The sequence below is a fragment of the Peromyscus leucopus genome, chromosome 2, assembly GCF_004664715.2.
Source record: "Peromyscus leucopus breed LL Stock chromosome 2, UCI_PerLeu_2.1, whole genome shotgun sequence".
NCBI classification, from domain to species: domain Eukaryota; kingdom Metazoa; phylum Chordata; class Mammalia; order Rodentia; family Cricetidae; genus Peromyscus; species Peromyscus leucopus.
The window spans coordinates 37,300,597-37,328,082 of NC_051064.1; the positions used below are offsets into that span (position 1 = coordinate 37,300,597).

The 27,486-nt window shown below is 40.6% G+C and overlaps 1 protein-coding gene across 2 annotated transcripts in view; it reads right to left on the reverse strand.

Moving 5' to 3' along the window:
• Klhl32 (kelch like family member 32) overlaps positions 1 to 27,486 on the reverse strand; it is a 225,564-nt gene that overhangs the window by 166,976 nt on the left and 31,102 nt on the right. For both annotated transcript variants that reach the window (XM_028877992.2, XM_028877994.2), the window contains exons 2-3: positions 18,870 to 18,954; positions 7,530 to 7,710 (exon numbers count right to left, since the gene is read on the reverse strand). In XM_028877992.2, the coding sequence (XP_028733825.1) occupies positions 7,530 to 7,710; positions 18,870 to 18,892 (204 nt within the window). In that variant the 5' untranslated portion in view covers positions 18,893 to 18,954. The remainder of the gene's footprint in view (positions 1 to 7,529; positions 7,711 to 18,869; positions 18,955 to 27,486) is intronic.

A 27,486-nucleotide genomic window follows, 5' to 3' on the forward strand; every position in this document is an offset into this window, starting at 1 on the left:
TGTTCTAGTTTGTTCTCTATTGTTGTGAAAAAACAAACAATAACAACAACAAATGTGACCAAATCCAACTTGGAAGAAGGAAGTTTAGTTTATAGTCCATCACTGAGAGAAGCCAGGGCAGGAACTGAGGGCAGGAACTGAAGCATGGGTATGAAGGAACACTGCATACTGACTTGCTTCCCAAGGCTTGCTCAGCCTGCTTTCATATTCCACCCAAAACCATCTGCCCAGGGGTGGCACAACCACCAATACACTCAACCTTACCACATCTACAATTAATCAAGAAAATGTCCTATAGATGTGCCTACAGGCAATCTGATGGTGGCATTTTCTCAATTGAGGTTTCACTTCCCAAATGAGTCTAGCTTTTGTCAAGTTGACAAAAAAAATTGACCAGGACAAAGAATGACCATCCTTTATCTAAATCTCCTTCAGGGGTGCTTCCATAGCAACCAGTCTTGGAAATATCACAGTCTGGACCAAAAGGAAGGTTTGCCTACAAACCTGGAGGAAAGAATTTCTCTTCTAGTGGGGTAGGAGGTAGTCAGGGGATTCCTTGTCTCAGCCTGCCCTGTACTAGGATTATGGGGGCTGTTACCCACCTGTAAAAACACTGGTGTTGTGGATCCAAACTCTGGTCCTCATGTCTTCCTGATTATATGGAAAGTACTTTATCCACAGAGCCATCTCCCCAGCCTGCCTTAAACAACTCTATATCACTGTTAGTTGGCAACTGAGTGTAATTGATACTATATCTTATATGGGAAAAACAGGATTATTAGAAATATCTAAACCAATCATCAGCTGGCCTGGAGACCTCTGTTGATTTCTGTATTATTTAAAGATTTTTGAAAAGGAATTTTTTATATTACTTCTTTATATTATATTACTTCTTTTTTATATTACTTCTTTTTTATATTACTTCTTTTATTTTTTTGAGATTATAATTACAACATTTTTTTTTTCATTTCCTTTTCTTCCCTTCAAATCCTCCAATATACTCTCTTTGCTCTCTTTCCAATTCATGGCCTCTTTTAAATTAATTGTTGTTATATGCATGCATTTATATTCATAACACAACCTGCTCAGTCTATAAAATGTTACTAGTATCTATGTTTTCAGAGTTGGCATTTCGTACTTAGATAATCAATTGATATGCTCATCCCTGGGGAAGACTACTTCTGTACAATGATTTTTTTGCTTTACATCATAGTTACTGCTATGAGTCATCAGTTCTCCCTTATACCGATTCTGGGAGTGGCCATGGGATCCTCTTGGCCAATGGGAGATCAGTATACACTAATTTTATATCTCAAAAATATGACCCCAGATCTGCAGGGCATCTCCAATAGAGAAGACATGGGAGCACTGCTGGGTAACTCACAGGCTTGCACAGATCTGGGTTCTGGCTCAGCAGCATCTCCTTCCAGCTGTGCAGCCTCAGGCAAATGACACAAGCTCTCTGAACCCCTGCCTCCTCATTGGAAATGACCATCACCGTGACGCTTCTTTGTGGACTTGTCACTGTTGTGAGGATGATGTGAAGGGACAAAAAAGTTTATGTGGTGATTTGAATAAGAATGACCCCCACAGGCTCATGTATGTGAATGCTTAGTCAACAGGGAGTAACACTATTTGAGAAGAACAGGAAGTGTGGCCTTGTTGGAGGAAGGGTGCCACTAGGGTGGGACTTGAGGTTTCAAAAGCCTGCACCAGCCCCAGTGTCCCTCTGTCTCTGCCTATGGAGCAGAAGGTAGCTCTCAGCTACTGCTCTAGCACAACATGCCTGCCATGCCTGTGGTCATGCTTCTGATGATGGACTGAACCACTGAAACTGTAAGCAAGCCCCCAATTAAATGCTTCATGAGTTACCATGGTCATGGTGTCTCTTCACAGAAACGGAACAGTGACCAAGACAGTCATTAATCAACAAGTAACTCCTAAAAGAAAACAAGACAGACTGAAATAAGGGTCTGGAGAGGCGGTTCAGCTGCCCTTGCAGAGGAAACAAGCTTGCAAGCACCCACATGGCCACTGAACTCAAGGTCCAGAGAGTCCAGCCCCCTCTTCTGGCTTTCCAGGCATACACACAGTAAACTTTACAGGCAATACACTAATACACATAAAATAAAAATAATTATTTTTAAATTAACTTAAAAAATGTATAGTCAGAAGTTAATCTCATCTTCAGCTAATAATTGTTCAGATTTTTTTTTTTTTGTTACTCATATAAGAAGTTAAAGAGAATATTGGTTAAGAATCAGACATGGATAAAATTAGGAGACTCAGGAAGATGAAAATGCCACCCCTGCAAGGCTGTTGTGATCTCTGGGGGTTAAACTGGGGACAGTAGGAATGTAGGCCCCTAAGAGGGTGGTTAGTGTGGGAAAGCACGCGTTATAATAGCAAAGCAAAAATAGTAAAATCTGCAGAGCAGAACAGAGGAGCAAAAAGAACACAAAAATACAACACACCCAAACCTGTGGGGTACAATTTAAACAGCTCTAAGGGAGAAGTTTGTATCTATAAGTGCTTTCATTAAAAGATTAGAGAACTATCAGTAAATTACTTAATGATATACCACAGGATATAAGAACAGGCTAAACTCCAAATCAGTAAACAAAAGAAATAATAAAGATGAATGTAGAAGTTAATGAAATGGAAAAAAAGAAGCTATACAAAGAATTGATGGTGGGTTTGAAGAGATGGGTCAGTGATTAAGAGCATATGAATACTCTGCTTGCAGAGAACTCTGGTTCCCCAGCACTCCTAGCAGGCAGGTCACAACCACTTGCAACTCAAGCTCCAGGAGATCTGATACCTTTTTCTTACCTCTGCCAGTACCCACAGGTGCGTGCACACACACACACACACACACACACACACACACACACACACAAAATTTTTTTATTTTAAAAGTATCAATAAAACAGAATTGACTCTTCAAATATACAAACAATTGGCAAATCCTTAGCCAAACTAACACATAACTAAATGGTCCAAATTAACAAAATTAGAGATGACAGAGAAGGCATCACCAGATACAGTGAAATTTAAAAGATTATTAATTCATACTTTGAAAAGTTATATTTTAAAATATTATAAAATCTAGAGGAAATGAAAAAATTTCTAGACACATACAACCTACCAAAATTAGGCTAAGAGGATATTAATAACTTAAGATCTGTAATAAACAATAAAATTACCCTGGTTACTCTTTTATTTCTGTGATAAACTAGTGATCAAAACTAACTTGGGAGATGAAAGGAATTATTAGGTTTACAAGATACAGACCATCACTGAGGGATGCAAAGGCCGGACCATGAGGCAGGAACGACAGAGGAACACTCACTATGGTCTGCTCAACTTGTTTATACATCCCAGGGATTGACACTACTCACAATGGAGTGAGCCATCCCACAGCAATCATTAATCAAGAAAATGCCCTCACAGGTGTGTTCAGACCACTCTTATAGAAATAATTTCTCAGTTGAAGTTTCTGTTCTCCAGGTGACTCTAGTTTGTGTCAAATTGACAAAATAATAACCAGCACAAAGACTAAAGAACTAGCAAACATCTCTCAGGTAAAAAACAAAACAAAACAAAAAAACTCAAGCCGAGATGGATGCCCAGCTAAAGCCTACCAATGTTTCTCAAACTATTCTATGAAACACAAAGGAATTAATACTGACAAATTCATTTTCATACTAGTTTTATACACACACCAAAACTGGAAAAGGAAATGGGGGGAAAAAAGAAAAGTAAAAAGAAAATTATAGAGCAATATCCTCAATGAACACAGATGCATAAATTCTCAACAAAATATTTGTAAATCAAATTCAATTACACATCAAAAACAGCATTCACCATGATCAGTGGACTTAACGCCATGCAAGGATAATTTAACATGAAAATCAGTAAGTGAAATACAGCACATAAGTACACTTGAGGACAGAAATCACATGATCATCATAATAGATACAGAAAAGGCCTTTGATAAAGTCCCCTGATAAATATCTCTTGGGAATGAAACTCCTAAAGGAACTAGCAATAGAATAAACACATCTAGTAATATAGTAAATGTTACATACACAAAAAACCCTCTATAACCAACTTCACACTAAACAGAGTTAAACAAGTCAACGCATTTCCAGTAAAATCAAGAATGAGACATTGATGTCTACTCTTTTCACATTTTTCCTCAATACAGTCCTTGAAGTCTTAGCTAAATGAATAAACAAACAACTGAATGAATGAATGAATGAATAAATAAATAAATAAATAGATAGATAAATAATAGGGGAAGAATATAAATGGAAAGGCAAAAGTGAAATTATCTCTATTTAGTAGACAATAACTGTTCATAAATAAGGGACCTGAAGCTCTACTAGAAAATTCTTAGAGCTGATGAATTCTTTCAGAAAATTAATGAGGTACAAAAATCAGTAGCTATTCTATATGTCAATAACTAACATGTAGCTGAGAAACCAGGAAAGCATTTCCACTCACAAGTGCTTTATAAATAAATAAATAACCTAGGAATAAATCTAACCAAGGAACTGAGAGATTCCCTACAGTGAAAAAAATTTTAAGCACTGAAGAAAGAAATTGAAGAATAAGAGGAAAAGGTGGTCAGGAGAACACAGCCCACAGAATCAGCTAAGCAGGGCTCACAGGGGCACACAGAGACTTGAGGTGGCAATCACAGAGCCTGCATGGGTCTGCACTAGGTCCTCTGCATATAAGTTGTGGTTGTTTAGCTTGGGGTTTTTGCAGGGTTCCTAACAGTGGGAGCAGGGGCTGTCTCTGACTATTTTGCCTGCTTTTAGAACACATTTCCTCCTATTGGGTTCCCACATCCAGCCTTGATATGAGGGTTTATGCCTAGTTGTGTTGCAACTCGTTATGCCATGTTTAGTTGATAACCCTGGGAGGCCTGCTCTTTTCCTGAAGGGAGGGCTGGATTGGGGAAAAGGGGCGATGGGGGCACTAGGAGGAGTGGAGGGAAGGAAAACTGTGGCCAGGATTTAATATATGAAAGAAGAATAAAAAAGAATTCTAAATTTGAAAGAAAATAAAGGTGGAATGATCACTAATGCTCATGGATTAGCAGGATTAATATTACAAAAATAGCAATATTGTTAAATATAATCTACAGAGTCAACATAATCTCCATTAGAATGCCAATGACATTTCTACAGAAATGGATAAAAACATACCGGAGGTCAGACAGAGCACAAATGACCCCAGACAGCCAACGCTCTTGAGCAAAAAGAACAATACTAGAGGTAGCAGAAGCCCCGATTAAAGTACACTGGGAAACTATTGTAACAAAAAAAGCATGACATTGCCTCAGAAAACAAACACACAGATCAGTGGAATAGAACAGAGAGGACTTGGCTTCTCTTCCTATTGCCCTCATAAAATATTCATATGAAGGAAACTTACAAGAAAAGAGGTCTATTATCTCCCCATTCATGGGACAGTATATCATGGTGGGTAGCTCGGGGCAGCAGAAGCTTGATGCAATTGGTCACTATCTGAAGGAGAGAGCACTGAATGCTACTCAGTGCTCAGCTTGCTGTCTCCATCTTATACAAGGTCCTCCACCCAGGAAATGGTCCTTCTCACAATTAAGGTGGCTCTTCCCCATAGGCATGTCCAGAGACCCACCCCCAGGGGATTCTAGAGTCTGTCAAGTTGACACTTAACATGAAGAAGTTCCCATCAGTAAACGCACACAGCCACAGCTACCTGGCTTTTGACAAAATTGCCTAAGTAGACACTGCAGAAGATAGCTCTTCAGTAAATGATTCTGAGAGAATTGCATGTCCTTATATGGAAGAATGAAAGTGTATGCCTATCCCTCACCCTGTGCCAAACTCAACCCAAAAGACCCAAAGGCCTGAAACTCTGAGACGGAAGAAAACAGAGGAAACACTCTAGGACACAGTTATCCCATTTCTGAAAAGGACACCAATTGCTCAGAAAATTACCAAGAAAATAAGATTTCATGCAATTACAAAGCTTCTGTATAGCAAAGGAAAAAGCTCAGTGAAAAAGCCTACAGATCGAGAGAAAATCTTTGCTAGCTATGCATCTGACAGAAAGTTAATATCTAGAATATATATATATATATATATATATATATATATATAGGACTCAAAAATATGAAAAACACACTAGATAAATGGGCAAATGAAATGAATAGTTCATTTTCAAAAGAGGAGTTACAAAATGGCCAATCAATATAGAAATGCTCATGCAAATTAAAATCACTTTGAGATTTCATCTCATCTCAGTCATTAAGAAATCAAATAAGGGTGGGATTTAGTGGTGAATGCCTTTAATCCCCAGCACTCGGGAGACAGGATCTCTGTGAGTTCAAGACCAGCCTGGTTTACATAGTGAGTTCCAGGACAGTCAGGACCACATAAAGAGACTCTGTCTAAACTAAAAACAATAGCTGGGGATGATGTGAGAGAAAGGCGATCCTTACATAGTGCTGGTGGGTCTGCAAACTAGGTTACCCACTGTGACAATCAGCACGGTGCTCCTCAAAAATGTAGAAACAGGATATGAGTCAGCTATACAACTTCTGGACATATGCCCTAAGTAAACATACCACAGAGATACCTACACATATTGCTGCACTAGTCACAATAGCCAAGTCATAGAACCAGCCATGATCTCTCTCAGTGGAATCTTTTTCAACCTCTCTTGCGCTTTATTCACTTAGGTAAGATCTGTTAATCACATCAGAGCTGCTAGAAATGACTAGTCTCACTAACCAGCTTGCTCTGGGATCTTTTGACTCTGCCTTCTAAGGCTGGAATTACAGGCAGGCCAGTATTCAGCAGTTGTATGGGTTTCCGGGATCTGAATTCCACCCAGTACTCATTCTTGTATGGCTACACTTTAATCACTGAGATATCTCCTCAGCCCCCAAATAGTAAGTTTCTAAAATTAAAAAACAATAGTCAGACATGGATTTCACTTCCAGATACGTGAGTTAAGAACCATGTTTATTATTTATTTACATTCTGCATTCTAATTACTTAGTCTCTGAGATTCAGTTTCCTTTAATGTAAAAATGACCATCTTTAAGAGCATGTGCATGCATTTGTACAAGCTGCTTATGTGAAGGGTAAATGAAATATAGATATAGAAGACCTCACCCACTCAAGTAGTATCACCGCACATCACTCACAACTGGAGACCAAATTCCAAGTTCTAACAAAAATGAACCATATCTTCATACGCCACACATGTCACCATCACACCATTCAGTGATTGCAAAATGCCAAATGCATTAGTCAGATGCAAAGGGGAGATCTGCTTCCCACTGCAGGCACCCAGGCCAGTTCCAACCGGCCCCGGACATAAGTCTGTCCAGAAAGAAACAGCTTCTCAACACTTACACTTCTGCAGACAACCATGGAGTTGGCTCAGGGCCCGGGAAAGGTCAGGAAACACTACTGTCCTCTGTGTATTGACATCCTACAACAAACACATCCACCTTTACTTACCCGGAAGTAGTCACTGCAGGCCGCTAGGACTGCCTTGTGAGCATGGAATTTCTGTTCCTCAGCAATCAGGGTCACATCGCAGAGAATACCATCACTTCTTTGCTGGTTCAGTGCTGCGAGGACAGTGTCATTGTGAGATTCTGAGTGGCACAGCCTCTGGCCCGTCAGCATTTCTTGAATACTACAAAGGAGAGCAATGAAGCCCTGTTTAAATCCTTTCACCAGCTCTGCTTCCCAGGGGCTCTCTCACCCTTTCAACCTTGAGGAGGGCACTTGGATTCCAGTGTCCTAAGAGTTTGACCTTCCTGTTCTCAGTTTTGCCCTCTGCTCTTGTCTGTTTTTGTTTTCTCTGACTTTTTCCTTTTCTTTGCCCTGTTCTCGGGGCCTCCTTCTCTTGTTAGCATCCCTCTTTCTGGGGCTTAACTTTGTCTACCTGAGTCTGTGGACCTATGATTCTGCTTCTAATCTCCTATTTCCTCAGTGTGTATACATGCAAAACTTGCCATGTGTACGTGTGCAGCTGAGCATAACCCCCCACCCCAATGTGTGTGTGTGTGTGTGTGTGTGTGTGTGTGTGTGTGTGTGTGTGTGGCATGCAAAGGAGACAGGGAGTCTCTTCCTACTCTGTCACTCCCTCTCTAACTCCATTCTTCTCCAGGTTCAGCTTCAGACTTATCTAAGGTGTCTCCCTAGGATACAATAGCCCTCCAAATGGAAGAAAACTGAGCAAATGGTGGTTGGGAACAAAAGAGCTATACATGACCATCCCAAATCCAAGGCAGTAAAACCACAGCTGCCCGTGAAACTTGGGAAATGATACACCACACAAAGAATGTTGAAAGAAATTAATTTGTAATAAATGGGGCATAAACCTACAATCCTAGTACTGAGAAATCCCTGAGGCAGGAGGACTTGAAGATCAAGGCCATATTTGGCTACATAATAAGTTAAAGGCCAACTTGAGGTACATGAGACCTATCTCCATTAAAAAAAAAGTGTCCTTTGTAAATGAAAAAGAAAATTAAAAGTTAAAACCTTAGATCATCAAAAATCTCTCCACATTACTCTAAAATCTCAGAACAGGTACTGGACTCTGACTGGTGAGTTACTCCCAGAGGATGACAAGGTGATCAAGCCCTGTTTCCACACAGTAAACTCTTTTGAAAGCTTAGTGAAAAATACCCAAGGACATCTGAACATGATCTCTCCCTACCTGACAATTCCATATCCAGTTCAAGAATGAAAAAGTGTTGCTGTGGGATGTTCTGTATGTCAAATCTGTTGCTCTGATTGGTCAATAAATAAAACACTGATTGGCCAGTGGCTAGGCAGGAAGTATAGGAGGGACTAACAGAGAGGAGAAAAGAAAGAACAGGAAGGCGGAGGGAGTCACTGTCAGCCGCCTCCAGGACAAGAAGCATGTGAAGATGCCAGTAAACCACGAGCCACGTGGCAAGGTATAGATTTATGGAAATGGATTAATTTAAGATATAAAAACAGTTAGCAAGAAGCCTGCCATGGCCATACAGTTTGTAAGCAATATAAGTCTCTGTGTTTACTTGGTTGGGTCTGAGTGTCTGTGGGACTGGCGGGTGACAAAGATTTGTTCTGACTGTGGGCAAGGCAGGAAAACTTAAGCTACAAATGGCACCCAAGGTGGGGGCACAAACCCACGACCCTGAGATTAAGAGTCTCATGCTCTACCGACTGAGCTAGCTGGGCTTTTCGGAGAGGTCTCTTGGCTGAAGAGGCTAGCTACAGCAGGCGGTAAGGCTCTTAGCTCTGATCTCTTGGCTTTCTTCTTTGCATTGGTTCTGTGTTTCTTATTTAATAAGATGGTTGGTTACATCTACAAAGTATTATCCAGAGGAAACAGCATTGCTACCAGCCTTGCTCATACTGTTGGTTTATTGGATAGGATCTACCTTACTTGTACCAATAGACTGATAAAGTGTAGTTAAACACAAATCTCTACCTTAAAATTAATCCACTTCTTCCGGTGAAAAACCAGTGTAGTCAGTATGCTTTAGGGAACATTTCCCACTGGGGAGCATCAGGAATGTAAAAACTATGGAAAGAAAATAACTTGACAGAAAGTAGAGCTATAGGAAGCTTTTGTGGGAAGGTGGGAGGACTATTTTCAGTAGACATGGCAGATGAGACTGAAATGCTCACAGTCATTGAATATTCATGTGTGGCTTCTGAGATAGGCAGGCTTTCAAAACCAGTAACTAGAAGTTACATTCAGAAACATAAATAGCTTTTTTTTAATGGAAATTTCTATGGAAAGCCTAGAATGGAGATTAATTAACACCATTAAGAAAAAGAAATGGGGAAAAGAAACAGAAATACGGTCTCAGCAGAGCAGAACTTTAGGACAGCCTGAAAAACCTTTCCTAAAATGATGATGTTCTTATTGCTAGCAAACCTGTATTGCTTACAGTATTCAGCCAATTATCCTGCATGATTTATAATTATTAACAATTTTATATATATAATTTAATAATTAACAAATTAACAATTTAATCTTCCTAGTAACTCTAGGATAAGGTACTATTGGTACATCTATTTTACAGATAAGAATACCAAAATTCCAAGATTATGAATTTTAAATACCTAACATTAAGGACACAAAGATTTTTCCTGCTTAAAAAAAAGAGATAATCTGTAAGAAGAGTCTCTAAAAATCATGCCCAAGGTGACAAAAATTTCAAAATCCTCTATTAATTTTATATCATATACAATTAATCTCAAAATCAACCCTGTAATGTATGAAAACACAAGGGCATACAATAATCATAAAATTATGTAATCATGCTTCAAAACCATTTTCTTATGTACTAGGACCAAAATTTTGAAACAGAAAATGGATTTTTAGTGTTATAATTTTAGAAACTATATTTGAAACTTTCATAATTTCCTTTCTCCTCTCTTATGTATTTTGATATTGCATTTGTAGTGGGAGAACAAGAATATATTAAAATAATTGCCTTAAAATATTTCCTTACTTGCAAATCTAGCACACAGTCCACGTCATTATTAAGACCTAATAGGTATTTGCACTTAGATATCTGTTGAAAGGGAATAAGTCTTGGCAGGGAAAGAGCAACTGTGGGTCGCAGTTTGGCAGAGACTGGAGGACTGAGCTTGAAAACAGTAGTCATGACTCCTTGGCTCTACAGACTCAATAGCTCAGATTGAAACAGTCAGCCTTGAGAAACGCCAGAAGCTGATATTTAAGACAACACTTGGCAGCAGACCCTAAATATTTTAGAACCAATATGTTATGAGTTCTTAAAAACCAGAAATAAATACTCTGAGATTTGGCAAGAAATGAAGGCCCACTAATCAACAAGTACCAACAAGTCATCATTGTAATCTCCAAGTAGCTTCCCCCTCGTCTCTGTGATACAAAGCTGCAGAAGACTTGGCCTCTGTGAGTGTGACGTCACAGCTGCCCACAGCACAGAAGAGACCAGGCTCACTACACTTGGTTAGTGATCGTACACTGGGAGCAACATGAATCATAGGCTGCAATGCACCACGCTGAAAATTAAGGTGGGGAGCAGACAGAGACTTGTCTCTAGCTCGCCTTGCCCTTAGAACAAATGTCACATCAGCAAACTCACCTCCCAGGTCAGAGCAATGTCCTTTCACTACCGGAAAACAAATGAGAAAAGGAAAAACTGTTTCAAAAACTTTACAAAGTCCTGGGAAAATGTGTGATGAAAAAGGCTCTGCATTTCTCAAGGGGAATACAGATTTGAGAAAGTTCTTAAAATTGGAGAGATTCTTCCATGAAAGAAATGGCACCCCTCAAAATTCACAGCTAGTACGGAAAGTGTGCTGGCTCTGGCCAGTGCAACACCGGTACCCTTTTCTCTGGGGGCCAAGAGCTGCACTGTCAAAACAGGCTGCTGAACACTCGATACCGGCTCATACAAGCTGAGGTGTGCTGTTAGTGTAAGTATTTGATGTCAAAAACGATATGAAAAGAAAGGACCCAAGACAGCTCATACTTCTATATTGAGCACATATTTAAATTATAACTTGTGACACAGTAATTTATATTAAATACATCACTAAGATTAACCAGAGCTGTTTCTTTGTTCCTTTTTTTAAAATGTATTTACTTTAAACTCGATATGCTTCCTATTATGATTCCATTTACAAATCCACAGTTCACGGGAGTGCTATAAGGGTGCCGGGTGACTCCAATCAGGTCGCCAGGGTGTACACCATTCTTGCATCTCACAGGGCTGACCCAGGTCCCTGGCATGACAGTAGGCGACACAGACTCTCTCAGCAGCAGATTGACTTTTAGTAATGCCGGGGAGTGAGCACTAGACTGGTCACATGCCAGCATCTAATAATGGAGAGATTCATGCATGCGGTCTCAGGGAATAGGGCTAATCATGACTTTGAGCCTTCAACTTTCATTCTGGAACTGAAGACAAAAACTAATAAATAAAATGCAGAGCACGTTTCTAACAGGCTCATTCTGAATCTCTGCTTTGGTGCAAATGGCTACTTTGGGTGCACTCAGTTCTCACGTTGGTCACAGAAAGCCCCCAGGGTCATATATTCATTTAACTGAAATCAGGCAACAAAACAAATCTACAGCTTTACCTTTACATTTCCAATTTAAAAGTTCTGTGGATTTCTATTTTAATGATTATCTACTACTTAACAGGGTCAAAATATTCTTATACATTAATAGTAAAAGAATGCTATTTATTTACATGAATAGGTCGTTAAAATAAATCCCATAATAGATTTTTTTTTCTTATTTTTGTATAATGCTTAATAAATTTTCTAAAGTGGATGCTAGAAATAAAAATAGCCACAATAATAAGCAAAAATTAAACCTGATAGAACAATTAAGAAGTATTAAGACTATGAAGGCCGGGCGGTGGTGGTGCATGCCTTTAATCCCAGCACTCAGGAGGCAGAGGCAGGTGGATCTCTGTGAGTTCGAGGCCAGCCTGGTCTCCAAAGCGAGTTCCAGGAAAGGCGCAAAGCTACACAGAGAAACCCTGTCTCGAAAAACCAAAAAAAAAAAAAAAAAAAAAAAAAAGACTGTGAAGAAAGGAGCTTAATTATAAATGAATATTCTATACTCTTCCCTCATTCATATACATGAAAAATGTTTAGTCTTATTATTATATATTAGCCTTATTATTCTAGATACTGGAGCTAAAATACTAAATGAATGAATGCAGTAGCAGTCATCACACAACATTCAGTCTAGCAGGACAGTGACACAGTGGTTCCCAGCTTTCTAATGCTGCGACCCTTTAATGCAGTTTCTCATGCTGTAGTGACGCCCACCCGTAAAGTTATTAATGTTGCCACTTCATAATTGGAATTTTTCTACTGTTATGAATGGTAATGTAAATATCCATGTTTTCCGATGGTCTTAGGTGACACTTGTGAAAGGGTCATTTGATACCCCTTCAAAGGCTGAGGACCACTGCACTAAGTAATTTCACCTTCCCAATGAGAAATATCCAAGATGCAAACTGAAGATGGATGAGTTGCCACACGATGCAAAGAAGAGAAAATGTCTGCAGGAAAAGAACACAGCAATTTTTGGCCTGTGTCAGCAGGGAGCACATGCTTGACACACAGCAATAGTTGAGGGCTATTTGAGTGCTGGACTGAAATACCAAGTTAAGTTTCAGAGAGGTGAACAAATTTGAAAGCTATTCAGAGTGGGGGGGGCAGTTAGGAGCTTAGGTGATAGATTAGATACAGATATGGATGAGAAAGGGGTTCTCATGAAAATGCTCATTTTTCTGCTTTATAAAACTTGATATCCCAATAGTAGGGTACCAGGAAAAGAAGAAAATGATGAACTTAGCTTGGGACATGTGAAGTGTAAGTGGTCTTGATTCATAGCTCTGGAGCTCAGATAGCAGTCTTGGCTAAGAAGAGAAACTTATGATTCTTGTTCTCAGAGGGGCCAACAGAGCATGGCTGTCTCAAGAACATACTTGAGGTACAGCCAGTAAAAATTGCTCAGAAGGAAAAAGAGATCTGGAGCACAGAAGGAAGACACGGCTTGGTTTGCCTCTTGAGTGGCAGGAAATAGGAACACCAAAAACATGTAAAACTCTGTACAATTTTGGGCTTCTTCTAGGTAAAGATTTTTGTGAACTATCACTAGACAACATAGATTATTCAGTTTATCAAATGAGGATTTTGTTAAGCAAATCACACCCACCACCACCACCACCACCACCACCACCACCACCACCACCACCACCAAACAACCAAAAACCAAGGATGGAAGAATGCTGAAAGCTGCTGGTAGCAATGGCTTTACCAGAGGCCATGGGAATATACAGCAGGTGACAACTAGTATTCAACAGGTTTGACCTACTGGATGAATAACTCTCTGATGGGGAGCCCCACTTGGCAAAGACAGTGGGGTCACTAACTGTCTGTAGTTCTCATGTGCCACTACATTTCTTCCCTCAAAATAGCCATGGGTATTTTTCCCATTGCTTGTATGTTTATCTGATGTATATATTCCATCATTTGGGCACACATATAGCTGTGGATGATCAGGAAGATTATTTCTGCTTAAGCTACATAATTTTGATGAGTAAAAATAACTAGAATATTTTTCATAATTGATGTAGGAAAGTAATAGTATTCTCAGTCACAAAGACAGCTAATTTTAGACTTCACAGCAAATTCAAAACAGACCAGCTGCCCTTGCAGAGAATACACAAGGACAAGTTCCCAAATGTGTGCTGAATCAAGGTCAGGCATGAAGCAACTTTGGTAGACATAACCCCTGCAGTAATTGACTTTCTGCATATACTCCTAATCTCAAGGTTCAAGCAGCTAACTGTTAATTGTTTAAGTCCTGAATTTCAATGCCATTTTCTGTCTGGGAACCTTGACCACTTAGAGCTATGTGCATGGCCAAGCGTTACTGGCTGGTCAGTGCAACCTCCCTAGCCTGAGAGAAACTGTGTGACTTATCATGTGTTATGAGATAGGGTCGAACTCTGTATATGTAACTTATAATTGTCCAGAATTTGGCTGTTGAGGTGAACGTGTGCTGAAAGAGGGATGTAGCTGAATGTGCAGAGGGAGAAGTGTGGGGAGATGTTATCTGAGTGTGTTGGGAGAGAAGTGTGAGAGATGTAAGAAGAAGAGACAGAGATGTGTATGTAGGGCAGAAATGCATGTGTAGAGTGAGTGAGTAAATGATGTGGTAGTGTGTGAAGGAATATAACAGAGTAGAGAGAAGAAATTTGTATAAAAGAGAGATGTGGAGACATGTAAAAAAGAAATGTAACTGTGTGAAAAAAGATGTAACTGTATGTAAAGATAAATGGCTGTGCAAGAGAGAGGTATTATGTAAAGAGATATACAGCAATATATAGCTGTGTGGAGACAGAGATTTTCAGAGAGAGGATTTTTCAAAATGAAGTAAAAGAGAAAGTTACCATCAGAAAGTGTGTTTCCTTATTTTCCACTCAAAAAAGTCTAGCCCTCACCACATTTGTGGATTTTTTTTTTTTTTTTTTTTTTTTTGCATACCTTGGGCTGCTGGATGCTGGCCCTCCAGTTAGGAGTAGAAGACATTAAGTGTTGAGCAAAAGTTACAGAATTTAAACTGGTTAAGAACGGAACATAGCAATAAAATGAGTCCCAACAATATTCTGCTAACTCATAGATCAATGTTTTGCTAAGCCATCTTCAGTGAAGCCGCCTCCTGCAATAGATGGGAACAAATACAGAGACTCACAGCCAGACAATGTGCATAAAGTGAGAGACCTTGGACCACTCACACCTAAATGGTATGTCTCCATCAGATCCTTCCTCTCAGAGCTCAGGGAACCCCACAGAAGAGGAAATTCAATGATTTTATGGAGGGCATGGAGGACATCAAGGAAACAAGGCCTTCTACACACCTCAATACAGTAGGACCAACGTACAAGTAAATTCACAGAGACTGAGGCAGCATGCACAGGGCGTGCATGAATCTGTGCCAGATGGGGTCTCAGTGCCGAGAGGATAAGGGGGCACAGCCCTGATCCCTATTCCAAAAGCTATCTCCAGTTCATAACTACCTGCAAATGAAAAATTAATTATCTCCAACAGAGTCTCACTGGGTAACAAACCATTCTTACAGCCAGGCTCCATGCCCAGCAATAGTTGGCCAACACAAAAGGAACTCAGTGGCCTCTATGGACGTTTTTCGTCTCAAATGTTTTCTTTTTAACATTACACACCCTTTGTGTATATATTATGGTTTCTGGTTTTGTGTTTTTATGGGATTCCTGTGTGTGTAAACATTTGTGCATCTACATCTATACGTGTAGATGGCTCTTGTGCTGGCTCCTTTTTCTTCTGTTTTTGTTTGTATTGTTTTGTCCTATTCTGGTTTGTTTTTATTTTACTTTATTATTATTATTATTCCTTAGATGCCCGTTTGTTTTCTAATGAGAGGTGGGTGGATCTTGGAGGAATTGGGGGAGAGGAAAATGTAATCAGAATACATTGTATAAAAAAAACTATTTTCAACGAAATAAACAGTGAAAGTATAAGGAAAAGGAGGAGGAGGAAGACTGAGGAAAAGGAGAGAGACAGTTGGTAGAAGTGGAAAGTAGCTAAGCTAGCAGATGAGACGTAGACGTGAGGTCAAGTGACAGCCCTAGTAAAATAGGCGAACCTTCAAGCTAGGAAACGAGTCCACAGTACGAGCAAAGCAGCTACTAGGGCAATTTCATAAATGAAGGGACTGCTGCGGATAGGAAGGTCCATGCTGTGGCTGTGTCCATATGTGCCCCAGTGGAAGGAAAAGCTCTCTGGAGCAAACAGAGAAAGCTGAGCATCCAACGGCTATGAAGCTGGGCAGAGCCTCCATCAGTGGTCTCTGTGCTGAGGAGGAAGATGTGGAGGAATTCATGGTCTTGTTGCAACAGTTCCAAATGGCACGATGGAAGAGTGAGAGGAGGGGACAGGGCTCTGGGCGGGAGCAGGGGAGGGGATGACTGCACCATGGGAGATATGGCCGTGGGATGGTAACTGGTTAATATAAATGGCTGACTTGGGGTAGGAAACCCCTTTGAGAACACACACTGATTCTGGCATCAAGGAGCAAGTTCTTTGTCTGAGATGGTGCCATGTAAACACCACAGTACTCACGTACCATACTGGCAAGACACCAGGTGTAACACAGGGCATTTTGGCCATGGTATTAACTGCATTCTGAACGTGGTAGTTTGAAAGAAAATGGCCCCAAAGGGGAGTGGCACTATTAGGAGGTGTGGCCTCGTTGGAAGAAGTGTGTCACTGTTGGGGTAGACTTTGAGGTCTCTTTTGCTCAAGCTTCCCTCAGTTTGACAGTCAGTCAGCTTCCTGTTGCCTGCAAGATGTAGCACTCTCAGCTCCAGCACCATGTCTGCCTGCAAACGGCCATGCTCCCCATCATGATGATAATGGACTGAACCTCTGAAACTGTAAGTGAGCCACCCCAATTAAATGTTTTCCTTGTACGTGTTGCCTTGGTCATGGTGTCTCTTCACAGCAATAAAAACCTTACCTAAAACACTAAGATAGTTTTGGTTTTTGCTCTGAGGGCCTCTAAACATCAATTGTACTCCTATCCCTGATGATGATAAGAAATAATGCTAGTCCTTGAACAACATACCCTAATTCCCCATGTTTATTTACCTATCCTCTTTTTTAAATGTCATATATTTATTTCTTTTACATCCCAACCACAACCTTCCTTCCCTCCTCTCTTCTCACTCCTCCCCCTTCACTCCCCCACCCTCAATCTACCCCCTTCAGTATTCATTCAGAAGGGGGCAGGCCTCCTATGGGCATCAGCAAAGCATGGCATATCAAGCTGCCCTAAGACCAGGCACCTTCCCCCTGTATTCAAACTGGGTAAGGCAATCCAGCATGAGGAACAGGTTCCCAAGAGCCAGCCAAAGCACCAGGGACAGCCCTGCTCCCACTGCCAGGAGTTCAAACAGACCAAGCTACACAACTGTCACATATATGCAGAAGGCCTGGTCAGTCCCATGCAGACTCACTGGTTGTTGGCTCAGACTCTATGAGTTCCTATGAGCCTCACTAGTGGTTTCTGTGGGGTTTCCTGCAATGTTCCTGACCCCTTCGGCTCCTACAATCCCTCCTCTCTCTCTTTACCAGGACTCCCCAAGCTCGGTCCAATGTTTTGCCTTGGATCTCTAAATCTGCCTCCATGAGTCACTAGAAAAAGGCTCTCTGATGACAATGGGGATGGGGGTATTCACCATCAGATCACAGGGGGTGGCCAGTTTAGCTAAAGGCCCCCTTTCTAGTCATCTCTTACAGTACTCTCTTCCTCCCTCCACCTCTCACCTGATCCCTCAGGTTCCCATGCCCACCTGCCCCTACTCCACCCAGGGGATCTCTTCTAGTTTCCCTTCCCAGGCAGATCCATTGAACCCTCCTTGTTCCCTAGCCTTTCTGGGTCTGTGGGTTGTGGTATGGTTATCCTTTACTTGACAGCTAATATCCACTTATGAGTGAGTACACACCATGTCTCAATCTTTCTTCTGAGAACCTTTTGACTGCTTCCTCAGAAACTGATGCCGACTTGCCTCCAGGCAGATTGGATGCCATGTGCTTTCTCCCTGGCTGCCTCTCAGATTTTTAGAATGTGAAGCTCTCTCCTGCCTTGGTGCATTTCCCAGCTCACTCCATCCTGTGGCTCTCAGGAATATCTCTCTCCCCTGCATTTGCACTAAACTTTTCCTTCAGAACATTTTTCACAAGGGCATTTGCATTGCTGATTGTGTAGCTATTTGTTGAACATCTGGTTCTCCCTAGAATACACAGTTTATGGCAGGAGAAATAAAATTTTATATTATTCATAAATGGTACTTTACATCAAGTTGAGTACTGGCTTAACAAATATTTATTAACTAAATGAATAGTCAAACAAGATACTATCAGGAATTTTTGAATCCTCTCTAAACATATTGCATTAAAGGGGAAAATATTCAAATGCATTCGTAGTTTTCTGAGAAAAAAAAATATTATCATGTGCCTTTAGAGTGATATATCTTTTGCTCAAAGGGCTAACATCCCAAATAAGAAAATGACAAAAAGCAGTATTAGCTAAAGAATCATGAAGCTTTTCTAGGTTTGATCAAGAGGTCTTAGTGGTACATCCTTGTTCCAAGTGCCCAAATCATAAGAATTATGACTGTTTTGTTTATTCAGTCAAATTGCGTTCAGATCCCGCTCTGTGCTCAGTGCTGCTGTGTGGCCAGTGGAGGCCTCACTATGCTGAGCAGGGCATGCTCCTTCAGTGTGTACCTGAGGCAGCGTTCAGACGGCATTCTCCAGCTGGGTCCTCAGAGTCAGGCTTAGAAGTTTTGAGAAGAATCCGCAAGCATTCCAGCTGGATTAAAAAGGACGAGAAAGAAAACTAAAGTGAGCCAAAGTACAAAGAGCGTTCTAGAAGGTCATGACACCGATGCTTCACAATTCCGAGGAGAGGCCTGGAGAACGTGAACACTGACATTTCATATCTCCTCACCACTTCCTTTAAGGTGCCTTTGATGTTTTTAAACTTTCAGGCTTTTTACATTATTAGAGACTCAAGTATAGGAAGTGTGATATGACTGAGACTCGATTAATAGCTGACTAAAGATTGAAAGGAAAAACATCAAATAGTCATTGGGAATAGTTTTCCAACTAAGATTTTATGAAATGCAACTACATTGATCTGAATTACAGATACTTGTCTGTGGAAATTTAGGTTTCCTTCCAAACATGACTAGTGAAATCAAGTTTATACCAATTTGGATAAGTATATACAGAAAGATACTTTTCTACTCAAGGAGGTGGATTCTGGAAACTCATCAAAAAAGCAGCACACAGAGAGGATGGATGTGAGGAGGTAGTGAAACCGATTCTCACAGCAGCTTCAGGCTTAGCAAATGAGAGCAGGTAGTCTGTCAGGCTTGCAGCTCCTTGGCTGTGCACACTTCTCATCCATCCTTGCTGCCCACCCTTGCCTTTGTATTTAAGCAGTGATGTAACTCTAAACAGAAAAATAAATTATTTGAACAGTCTGGGATCTGGTCCATGACTGCATTTTACAACACTCATTAGAGAATCGAGCTCACATTTGGTAATACACCCAAGTGGCAACATTAATTAGAATCTGAATAAGCTAAATAGGCTTCCTTCTGTCTCAATTTTACTTTGAAAAGCAGCAGTAATAGGGTAAAAGAAAACAGAACACGTATGAAAGCGGTGTATTAAACTGTGCCTATTTCTTCTGGCTTGTGTAATAAAATATTTGTAATCTGACTTAAAATTATATTATAAAGAAACCTGCAATTGGTATGATTTTTAAATGCTTAATGTAATATATTGTTTAAGTATTCCATTATTACTGAATATTGAGTTGTTTCAAACATTTATTTCATACAATTTACCTTTTAGCTTTTTTGTTTTCAATTATTATAAATACGCTATTCCTTCACTTGTTTCTAGTGTAAGTTCTAACAAAAACTAAGGGGATCATCATCCTCACTTGCTCCACCATGGGTGAGCAGCACAGACGGTCAGAGTAATTCTAGGCGCATTGTTTAATCAGCTGAGAGACTTGCTTAGCAACTTATTATTGCTACAGTTCCTCCCTAGAATGTGGGGTTATAAGCTCAATGGTATGATATCAAACACAAACACAGATAAACACTTGAGCTTTGAAATGGAAAAGAATATCTATTATAGGTGGGATTTAAAAAAATCTTACTCTTTTGAATTCCTATGTTTTAAAATGCTTCTAGTGATCCAGCAAATGGAGAAGAGAATTTTAAAGATTAGAATAATTCACCATTAGAGGATATATCTAATTTGATACATTCCAAACAGTAATGGAAAAATCATAAAATGAATTCAATCTCTGATAGAGATACTTATTGTTTCTAAGTCAACACAGTAAATTAGTTCTTCTCCAAAATTATCTAAGTATGATCTCCTACATCCTACATAGTTTAATTAAATGAATGAAACATCTAAAGGTGAGTCAAAATGAATCATGGATGTATCGCCACAGAAAAAGTTTTCTTACTATTTACTATTTAATATTATTTTCCTACATAATATTTTCAACTTGCTATGTATATAATATGTTGGTATAAAAATAAGATTTACGGGCAAATACATTTGTTTTATGAACAGTTTCACAGACAGGATGGTGTGCTGGAGGTACCATATCCTTCCGCAGCTTTTTTTTCTGCTTTTTCCCTGCTTGGAACCTGGATTCCTTTCTATTCTATGGCTCTGAACGTCACCAGGAGCTCTGGAGACCTTGATCAGTCCCTTATCTTCTTCCTCTTCAGAACCCTCCGGATTCAGAGTTGGCCAGCTCGGTGAACATCAAGAAACACAATGATATAAAAACAGGGAGTTGTTTTCTTCAAGCATCTGGCTCTCTGTGATCTCACCACACACGAAGGCACACCTAGCACAACCTTGGGTGTGATATTCAGTTAGAAGCACAAGAAGAGGCTTCTCTTGTTTGAACTGAGAGCCGTCACTGTGGAGGGCTCTTAACTGTGGCCATCTGCCGCTTTCTGAATCCACGGCTCTAACAAAAGTACTCTCCTGATGCATCTCTAGTCAGGCTGTTCCGAGTTCTTTGTTCAGGTAGGTCCTTCCTTCCCTCTCTTCAAGAGCTTTGTGATCAAGCACTGGATATATGAGTGTTTTGATGAACAGAGAATTCACTGATGTCACAATAATTCAAAGGAGAAAATATGCTTGTGAAAGTAGTTAAGAAAGCGTGTATTCAAATTCTGCCGTCGATTAACCAGTTTCTCGGCTCAGCTTCACAGATTTTTAGAAGGAAAGTGAATTTTCCCCCCAGTGTAGTTATTATACATGAGCAAGGCAGTAAAAGATATCAGAATTTTCTACTGCAAAAATATACCTCATCAACACATGGATTATATCGAGCTAACAGTTGCTAAGAACCAGCAGGTATAGGATATGCTCTAAAAACAGGGCCTGTGTTTTCCCTTTTCAAAGGAAATTTCCATTCAGAGACAGATCTGTCACCGGATCTCGATTAGCATCAATGTGCTAAGTTCCTTTATGACTATACAAATGTGAGTTATGTAGTTATTGTCCCAGGTGACAAGTGTGTCTTTGAATTTTTACTTTTTGTTTGTAGCTAACATGTCAAATATTAATATTTTTTATTTCATCTTAATCTATAAGAGTTTGAAAGGAGAAAAAAAATCTGAGAGGAAGATCATGAATGTACTTTTAACCACTGCCAAATTACTTGTAATAATAATAATGTCAATGCCAGAAAAAGTTCTGTTATTTTATTGTTTAAGGAATAATGACAATAAAATATCTGTACATGTTTAATAAGACACTTTTTTTTTTTTTTTTTTTTGGTTTTTCGAGACAGGGTTTCTCCGTGTAGCTTTGCGCCTTTCCTGGAACTCGCTTTGGAGACCAGGCTGGCCTCGAACTCACAGAGATCCGCCTGACTCTGCCTCCTCTGTGCTGGGATTAAAGGTGTGTGCCACCACCGCCTGGCAGTGACACTTTTTAAAATACTTTTAATCTGAGGTCACTTGAATCCATGGATGTTGAACCTACAGATTCAAAGAACTAACTCAAACAACACAACCTGGGATAGTGAAATCAGGTCTCAAACCCAGCAGACTCCACACCGAGTCCACACTTTCAACCACAGGTAGCACTAAAAATGGGGCACAGTCCAGGACACTGGTACCTACTGTAAGGTGCTGAAGAGGCTCAAGGCAGAAGAGTTAACAGTTATGGCTGGTCAATTTTTACGTCAACTTGACACGTGCTAAAGTCATTTGGGAAGAAGGAACCTCAATTAAGAAAATGCTTAGAACAGGTTGGCCTGTGTGCCAGCCTGTGAAGCATTTTTTTTTAGTCATTGATGTGAGAGGGCCCCCGCTCACAGTGGGTGACACCATCTGTAGACAGGTGGTCCTGGGTGCTGTAAGAAGGCAGGCTGAGTAAGTCATGAGAAGCAAGCCAGCAAACAGCATTCCTCCATGGCCTCTGTATCAGCTCCTGCCTCCAGGATCCAGCCTCTACTCCCTTGCCCTGACTTCCCGCCCTGGACAATGGACTAAACCTTTTCCTCTCTGTGTTGATTTTGGTCATAGTGTTTTATCATAGCAATAGAAACCCTAACTAAGACATAAGGCAGCATCAGCTCATTACAGAAAAGGTTTCCTATCATTTACAGTTCCCAAAGTTAATAAAGAAACATTTCAACCACTACAAGGAAAACAGAACAAACCTAAATGTTCCCAGTCCTGCTTGATCTATATATAGAAGATTGGGGCTGTAGCCACCAGCTGTTGGTGTCTCCCTGCTGTAGGCTGAATTATGCCCCCATACCAATTCACATGTGGAGTGCTTAACCTCTAATACTTCAGTGATAAGATTTTTAAGGAGGTAATTAAAATTAAATGTCATGAGTGGGCCCTAATTAAATTGTGTTCACACACACACAAAAAAAGCTCAGTGCACAATCAATTGTTGTGTAGCAATCTCCTGAGAGATTAAAAATTCTATCTTGGAGGAAAGCTCACTAAGATTCAGGATGTTCTAAAGGGAGGGAAAACTTGCAACCTGCAGGGAAGCTCTTTAAACTCAACAAGTAAACAACAGAGTCCTAGAAGTCCCTGAAACTGAGCAGATTTCTCCCTCCCCACGCTGATAAAGCAGAGAGGACTTCTGAGACACACTCACACTAGCCAACCTGCTGAAAGAAGCTCAGACAAACTGAGCTACCTAGAAAAGATCCTCCAACTGGTTGAACTTGCTGCCATTTGTGCAGTGTTCTCAGGTTTCCAGCTTTCATGAACTGTCAGTGCTGGGATGATGGGCTTTTGGTGATACAGCTGTCTTTGAGTCATTTCTGCTCCTGCAAGTAACCCACTCCAGTAAAAAACTCATTGGTTTACCCTTTTGGATTTCAGCGACATCATTACTTTTGGGTCTGTTGTTGGGTTCCTATCTGGGGTGAGTACACAGTTGTTCACATCTCCCCGGGAATAGTGTCACACATGACTAAGGAAGAAGAAAGTCTATGTAAACACAGAGGTATAGCAGCCATATGTAAGCCTAGGAGAGGGACCTCAGAAGAAATCAACCTTGCTGACATGTTATCAAATTTCTACCATTCAAGAGATGTGAGAAAATAATTCTGTTGTTTAAGCCACACTCCCTGTGGTATTTCCTATATCAGTCCTTGTAAACTACTGGACACCCCTCCCCCCAGAGCAGGGTGCAGTTCTCATAACATGGATCCTCCATCCAGACGGCCATCTTGCCATCACTCTGCTCTGTAATTAAAGTCAGGCTGGCCTCTAGCCATTGCTGCCAAGTCCTCCCAATTTGCTTCAAGTTACCATGGCTCAGAGGCTGTACCAAACCCAATGACCACATTGCCCACAAGTCTATGACAGTCTGTGCTCTGCTCAGATGAAGCTGAGTCATGGGTGGGTGAGAAACTTCTGACCCAGATGTCTCCTGAGATAGATCCTTTTCACTGTTGACCCATTGGAACATCTGGCTCCCACTTTGCTTTTCTAACCAGTGCTCAATTTTCTCTGAGAAGTTAAAACATACCACTGTCCACAGAAATTCCCTCCAGGAAGTTTCTTAGATTCCCATGCACAGCATAATGTGCTTGCTCCATGAGAGCCTACTCCTTTGCAGGTTTTATAATAGCCTTGGGGGACCCAACAGAGAGAACTGAGTGTCTATAATGTCAAATTCCTACCCTGCCGTGTGGCTCAATTACAGGCAACCTCCTAACACCACATTCCTGAGGCTGAGCTGTGTACCTGCATCACTTCGTAATAATGTAAAATGGTGTTTTGTTTTGTTTTGTTTTGTTTCTGATCAGGCATTCTCCCAAGCTCCTACCCATCATGAAAAACCCCTCCAACCTAAGGTGTATGAAAACAAGCATATAAACCTGTTGTAAGATTCTGTCCTTTGTGTATGCCATGGTCATTGCTACCTCAAAATGAGAGAAGTGTAATTACCTGCACTCACGAGATCAAGCTTAACAACATTCCCTTGCAGGAGTATGTAAGGGTTACCAGATCCTCATTCGACATTACAAACACATACACCCCTGTCACCTCTGTGGCTTATGGTCTTGTGAGATGCCACAGTCTATAGGAGGTGGAAGAGTAACTAAGTGAGTTTACTTCAGATTATTCATTACAACTGGATATTGTTATTGGGTTATCTGAATCTATGAAAAACAAAACAAAACAAAACATGTGTTTGCCATGTGCAGCTTGATGGCCACGTGTGGCTTGCTGGCCATTGCAGCCTGCTCTTGTGACTTTACTCATGTGATTCCTCTTAATCCTGAGTTTATAAATTGTCTGATGTTCTGAATAAAGTTGGTTATTGCATGAGACTTTAGTCTGCCTCATTTTTAGGCTCCATGCTCCCAGGTCCCATTGCCTCTAGGGTGGTAAACACTCACTATGCTCCTTTTTTTCTCTTTTGAAATGGTCAGGTATGTTCTGTGCCACTATGTGCTAGAAGTTTATGATTTTCTTTTTTATTTCAGTTTAACAGGGGGTTACAGTTTTTGAGTTTTTGCCTTGAGTCTCAGAAGGTGGTTTGAATGAGACTGGTCCCCATAGGTTCACAGATGTGAATGTTTGGTCACCAGTGGGTGACACTGTGTGGAAAACTAGGAAGGATTTGGAGCATGCGCGGCCTTATTGGAGGAAGTTTGTCACTGGTGGTGGGCTTTAAGGTTTCAAAAACTCATGCAAGGCCTCCTCCCAAGTCTCTCTCTCTCTCTCTCTCTCTCTCTCTCTCTCTCTCTCTCTCTCTCTCTCTCTCTCTCTGTGTGTGTGTGTGTGTGTGTGTGTGTGTGTGTGTGTGTGTGTGTGTGTCCCTCTCTCTCCCAGGCCTCTCTGCCTGCCTTCAGATCAGGATGTAAAGTTCTCAGCTCTTTGTCAGCACCCCGCATGCCGCCATGCTCCCTGCATGATGATAGTGAACTAACCTCTCACACTGTAAGCAAGCCCTGAATTAAATGCTCTTTCTAAGAGTTGCCTTTGCCGTGGTGTCTCGTCCCAGCAGCAGAACAGTAACTAAGTCATCAGTACACTGGTACCTCAGGCATCTCTTCTGCTGTTGTGCTTTGTTACCTACAGCGTCTCCTCCTGGGCACGGTTTGCAGAGGCGCCCTTCCATGCTGGCCTGTTTTACCTCCGACAGGGCACTGGTCCCTTTACTGCTCAGGACTTTCTTGCCCTCTTTTTTTGAGTGGCCAGAGGGAGGAGAAGGTGTTCTGCTAGATGGTAACCATCCTGCATGTTTCCAGTGTCACTTCTCTGCTCTCCTCTACGTGTTCCAACAGCACTATACCACACTCAACAGTATAGTTCCCACCTTATAATCCCTGCATGGGGGCAGGATCTTCTATACTAGCTCAGCCTCCTTTGACTCACAGTTCTGGCAGCCACAGCTTTGACAGTTGTCCTAGTCATACCCCATGGCCTCACTTTTGCTTGCCAGGTAAATGACTGCGCGATTCTGTTTACGTGGTCAGGATCCACACCTATATATTCACTAGTCTTAACTATTATTCCAGGACTAATATTATTGTAAAAAAAAAATCCTCAAAGCAAAAAGAATAAAAGTATAATGTATCTCCATTTTTGAATAAAGAGCATGAGATCTTAATGAGAGGTGGTCTGCAGAGTGAGCTCCAGGGTTTCCATTTATATTATGGAATTCATTGGTTAAATTTCTTTTAACTGATGACACATAGACAGAATTTCTTCCAGGGTAAAACATCAAGCCACCCCAGTGCATGTGGTTGGAGACCTTTTGGATCAAGTGAAAATCTGCTGCATGAGTAGCTCTCTCTTCCAGCTGTACGAGCACACCCCTCTTCAGCTCTGACTTTAATTTTTAGCTCCATCACATTCTATGAATAGTAACACGAAATGCTTGGATCAGTTACACAGCCTTGTCAAAATAACCTAACCTGCAATTATAACATCCTGAGGTGCTTCTCTCAAATGTTCCATGAATACTATTTTATTAAGGAATTTTGTATAGTTCTTTTGCCACTAAACTCAATTATTCCCCTAAATCTTTACAGATGGCAAAATGTAGGTCTTCTGCATTTTACTAGTACATATATAAATTATTTGTAAGATAGATAATATATTCCTGAGCTACATGACACAGGATGTATTTCGTAAATGTAATTATTTTAGTCCATTAAAAACTCTGTATAAAACAGTTCTTAGACAGCACAGGTCCATTCCCACTGATCATTGGAAACCTTCCAACTAAGAGAAAATACATAGTGTAGAGTTCCCTAACTTCTGATCAAAATGTGTCCAAATACAATTTTAAGATAGAGGGTCTTAATGCTAGATTTTAAAACATGGATGGCTCATTCATCAAAGATTTACTAAGTGTTTAATATGCTTCCAGTATCTACTGAACAAGGTATAATTAGACACTCAAGAAAAAATAAAAATAATGTCTCCCTTGAAAAGCTTACAAACTACAAGATAAGGTAGGCCATTTACATTTGCAGTTATCCTAACAGCATCAGACAGCTGGCATTTTCCTTATTGTACAAATTTTTCTCATTCCAACTTCTCTAAAATGAGAGTTGTACCTTGAAAACATTAATTAATATGCGCCTACCTCTCCACTTGGAGAAGCAAAAGCACAGCTTGCCTCTACGTTACAACAGGAAACGCTGTTGTTCACGGGAGTGGTTAGTACACGGGCTTCCCACTGAATTCTTATAACAACCTGTCATTGTACAAATCCGGAGTCTTCTGGCAGGGAGGGGAACATGAGCTTGGCTAACTGAAATGCCGAAGGGAGAAGGCTGCAAGCTCACATTGCC